This window comes from Austrofundulus limnaeus, unplaced genomic scaffold (assembly GCF_001266775.1).
Source record: "Austrofundulus limnaeus strain Quisiro unplaced genomic scaffold, Austrofundulus_limnaeus-1.0 Scaffold10, whole genome shotgun sequence".
In the NCBI taxonomy this organism is placed as follows: domain Eukaryota; kingdom Metazoa; phylum Chordata; class Actinopteri; order Cyprinodontiformes; family Rivulidae; genus Austrofundulus; species Austrofundulus limnaeus.
The window spans coordinates 4,058,267-4,062,554 of record NW_013952412.1 but is presented as its reverse complement, the minus strand read 5'-3'; the positions used below and the strand labels follow the sequence as shown (position 1 = coordinate 4,062,554).

Sequence of the window (4,288 nt, the reverse complement as noted above, 5' to 3'; positions counted from 1 at the left end):
CACACACACACATACTGAAATGGGCGAGACAGAAGCGGAAGGGGACTCTTAAAGCAACAGAGGCCAATTTCAAGGTGTTTAGAAAAGGAAGTGATGAGAAGATAAGTTTATTTTCTATTTAAACATAAAAACAGCATTTTAATAACAGCTAAAGGTGACATAGATACTTTATTATGGTATAGTATTTAAATATATGCCTGAGAAACACATAATATTGCCCCTTTAATCAAGTTTAGTGGTGATCTTTATAAAAAAAAAAAGAAAAAAGAAGATAAACTGAACGGGGGGCGGGGGAGTCTAAAATTACAGCTGACCTTCCAGAAGATGTGACCTATACATCAAAACCGCTTGATTTTTTTCCCTTTTTTTTAAAACCATAATCGATGTTGACATTTTGGTGCTCCTTATCCAGAGTCTAGACCAGTATCCTACCCAGAGTTTGTGAGAAAAACTAAAGACCAGAGTCCCATTCAAGCTCAAAGCACAGAAGAAAACATCCATACATTATCTTAAACTGCTTCTTCTTTTCAGGGTCACGGGGGGTCACTGGTGCCCATACCCAGCAGTCACAGTGCAAGGGGTGGGGTGCCCAGAAAATTAAAAAAGGGTTGAATAAATAAAATGCATACTGTAAATCACAATTTGTCATATGTTTTCTCAATTTTGAAAAAGTCCAGTTTTTGTTGACGTTTTAGAACAATCAATTACTTGCTTTGCCCTGTTCAGAGTAGCTGATGCTCTGGGGTCTATCACAGCAGTAAAGAGCAAGGTACACCCAAGACAGGCGGCACAGTTCATCATAAAAACAACACAGAAACACGTGCAATTTAGAATCACAGATATTTATGCATGCTTTTGGACTGTGGGAGGAAGCTGGAGTATCTGGAGAAAATCCAGAGAAAACATGCATGCACACTCACGAGGAAAACATGCAAACTCGCCAAAGTAATGCCTGCACAGTCAAATTCTGAAACAGGGCCCTTTTTTTTCCTTTTTTACATCAACAGTTTTAACAGTTTCACCCTTATAACAGGGTCGAGCTGAGGTAAGACAAGCCAAGGTTTCCTCAGTGCATTTACACCACCTAATTTTCACGTGTCATCTATTTCCAATTTACTACAGAGCATTTTTTGTTGATAATCTCAAATTAAGCTCCTGTGAAATACACTTGCTGACAATGATGAAAGTTTTTATTTGTTCCTGTTTAATCACTTCTACTGATACAAAACCATTTTGAACAGTAAATTTCAAGTTTTCCTTTACATTCATAATTCTCTAACTACCATTATGTATTAGAATAAATTAATATTTACTTGAATGTAACCTGCACACACAGCAGTATTTATCTTATGCAATGAGTTTCTCAGCACTTTGACTGTACCCGTCAAATGCATCGACTGTAACTTCCCTCTGCCCTCTCAGCTCAAAGATAGCTAGTTCACTTCTCAAGGCTAATAGGTAAGAATAAAGCTAAGACAGCCGTGTTCTGTGAAAGCAGGGGGATGATTGGGAATGAATCAAAGAAGCCATGCCCCACACTCTGGCCTCATTATCTGCTGTGTCTCTAAGTCTTCGGTATTAGCAAACAATAAGAACTCTGCAGGACCATCTGTTCTGCCAGCATGGGTTATTTTAAGACTGACAGAGACAGCCATGAATACGAAGGAAGGAAGAAAAGATACGCCAAGCTATTTGTGGCAAAAAAGGAAAAAAAAAAGGGAAGCCAAGAATGTGATAGCTGGAGGACTAGAACTATAGTACAAGACAATATGTAAAAGGAAGGTGAAAGCAATAAAAAAAACTGGATAAAATGAGAATAAAAAAGTTGGGAAAACTGCTGGATACATATTCAGGCTTTTTGAAATTAACTTMTACCTGAACTGACAATGTGGGTAAAAACTAACTCATTTATATCTAAGGCACTTAACATTTAATTCAGACCCCCTAAATATAAGTAACTGATATTCAGGAATCTAATCTAAAGTTATAATTTAATAGATTTATGAAATAAAAATTAATTTTAAAGTGTACTATTCAAGGTAGRGCCTGTATTTGCATATTAGATTTTTTGAATTTGAACAGCACAAAAGAAGTTCACACTGCATAGTGCAATATTTTCTGAAGGTTCAACATCATTCTTCAATTAATCTCTAAACAATTTCATCAGACTGTTCTCTGAAAGAAAACTGTCAGTATTTTGTGGTTGTTAAAAAATGTAGCAAAACAGAGTCCTTACAATAGTGGTTCCCAAAGTTGGGGTTGGGACCCACTGTGGGATCTTGAAACATTATGCTGATACGTTTCACTGAGTTAATTACATTTTAAAAATGATAACAATATTGTTTGCCTTAGTTGTTCCAACACAGTCAATTTGTGTACTTAAAATGGATCAAAGTAGCATAATGAATATTGATTCTTTGTTCAACTTGATACTGTTGTTTTATCTACCAAAAACAGTTKGGGGCACATGTCACTGTTACTGCTAAAATGTTTGGGAACCACTGCCTTAAAACAATCCACCATGTGTAAAAAAATCATTGCCCTCTTTCAACTGAACTATCTTACCTTCTGTCTGATCTCCTCCTCCATCTTAACCGGGGAGCCCAGCTCAGCTACTTGTTTAACTCCATCACTGGAAATGCCTCCATATTCCCACAGCACATATTTTTTTGAGTGGGAGGATCCAATGAGAGCTGACCAGTGATTGGCACGACCTGTAGAGGCAGACAGTAAAACTATCATTATCTGGCTCTTTTTTTTCCCATAACATTCACTCTGCTTAATTTTTTTATTGCAGAGAACGTCTGAGAAAGAGCTCTGGAGATTAGGATTATTTGTAATAATTCAAATCGACAAAACAAAATGTTTATTTATTTTAAACATTTTTAAATCAAAATGGTTATTACAAGAAATTAAGTTGATTCAGTGTTTTCTTATTACAGCTACAAACCACCTATAGCATATTTATTTACCAGTATTCATTTTACTGTACTGCTCTCTTATAAAACATTTACTTTTCATTTCTCTTGCTCAGGACAGGAGGAGACCCCAAGAGACRCAATATTGTGGATATAAGTGTCAGTTGTATGTCTATAGCACACAAAGTGTACCACAGCWTTAGTACTTTTAATGAGCAACAGTGACATAAGTATACCATGGAGACATTGGAAGCTAAAACCCCACAAATATATTTTCCTCTAAAGGCAGGCAGCACTGCTCCTCATACTGAGAAATATAAATACTGTTTTATTGCTTACAGCTTAATTTCACATCATACAGTCTCTGAGAATAGATGTCAAGATGTCTTTGGTCCCCAACGGTCTAACATTCTGTCATCACGCTTTCTACTCTCATATTATTATGACTCCTAAAACTTAAGATGAAGTCATTTAAAATATTCTATGCAAACAAATAAAATTAATAAATAAATGTAATAGTTTTATATTTCGGTTAAAAATATTGTGTTGCTCTCATTGACATTATAGCTCTTTAAACTTTTTTCTGTGTGAATTTATTTGACACGAATGTGTTAAAATTGTACTTTTTCTTTCAAATATTCATTTAAATTTTAAATTAATGTTAAAAAAATTTTAAACCCAGCTTTCCAGGCTTTCTGAATGTTTATCAAAGTTATTTAAACGTTGACTGTTATTTTTTTTCTCTCTCATTTTTTGTTCTTGTACTTGATCATGTAGCATTTTGTGCATATGGGCTTGAAAACGGAGGACAAGTGTAAGACAGAATTTATAATACTGAATAAACTGTTAAGCTTTTTGCGAAAAGCATTGAGTTCACAAAGAAAAACAGKTGTAAATGTCCTCGCTGCGTTATAGAAAAGGAATAACTATGTTGTAAACAGTCTTGTTTAAAGTACCTCAAAGTGATGCTTGAGTAAAAGTACAAGTATTTTACCAGGAAATTACTTTGGTAAAAGTTCAGTTCTCCTCTATAAATATTACTTGAATAAAAGTCTTAAAGTATTTGACGTTTTTTGTGCTTAAGTTTCAAAAGTAAATTTCTGACATAAAATATGCATAAATAATACACGTAAAAGTATTGAGTAAATGTGAGCAGGTCAAGTTTCCCAAATGACATTAAATGGGTGACCTCCCCCACAGAAAAAAAATKATTCTAAAGACCATAATGACTATATTGTTATAATAAAATGTTAATGTTGAAAATTGTAATATTCACTAGGCTTCTGCTTCAGCTGCCTATATATATATGCGTGCGTGTGCGTGTGTGTGTGTGTGTGTGTGTGTGTGTGTGTGTGTGTGTGTGTGTGTGT

General features: G+C 34.8%; 1 protein-coding gene across 1 annotated transcript in view; it reads right to left on the bottom strand.

The window, feature by feature from the left end:
* The window catches only part of spon1a (spondin 1a), a 51,458-nt gene that overhangs the window by 29,003 nt on the left and 18,167 nt on the right, over positions 1-4,288 (bottom strand). The window contains exon 6 of the mRNA XM_014001894.1: positions 2,566-2,714. Within this exon, the coding sequence (XP_013857348.1) occupies positions 2,566-2,714 (149 nt within the window). The remainder of the gene's footprint in view (positions 1-2,565; positions 2,715-4,288) is intronic.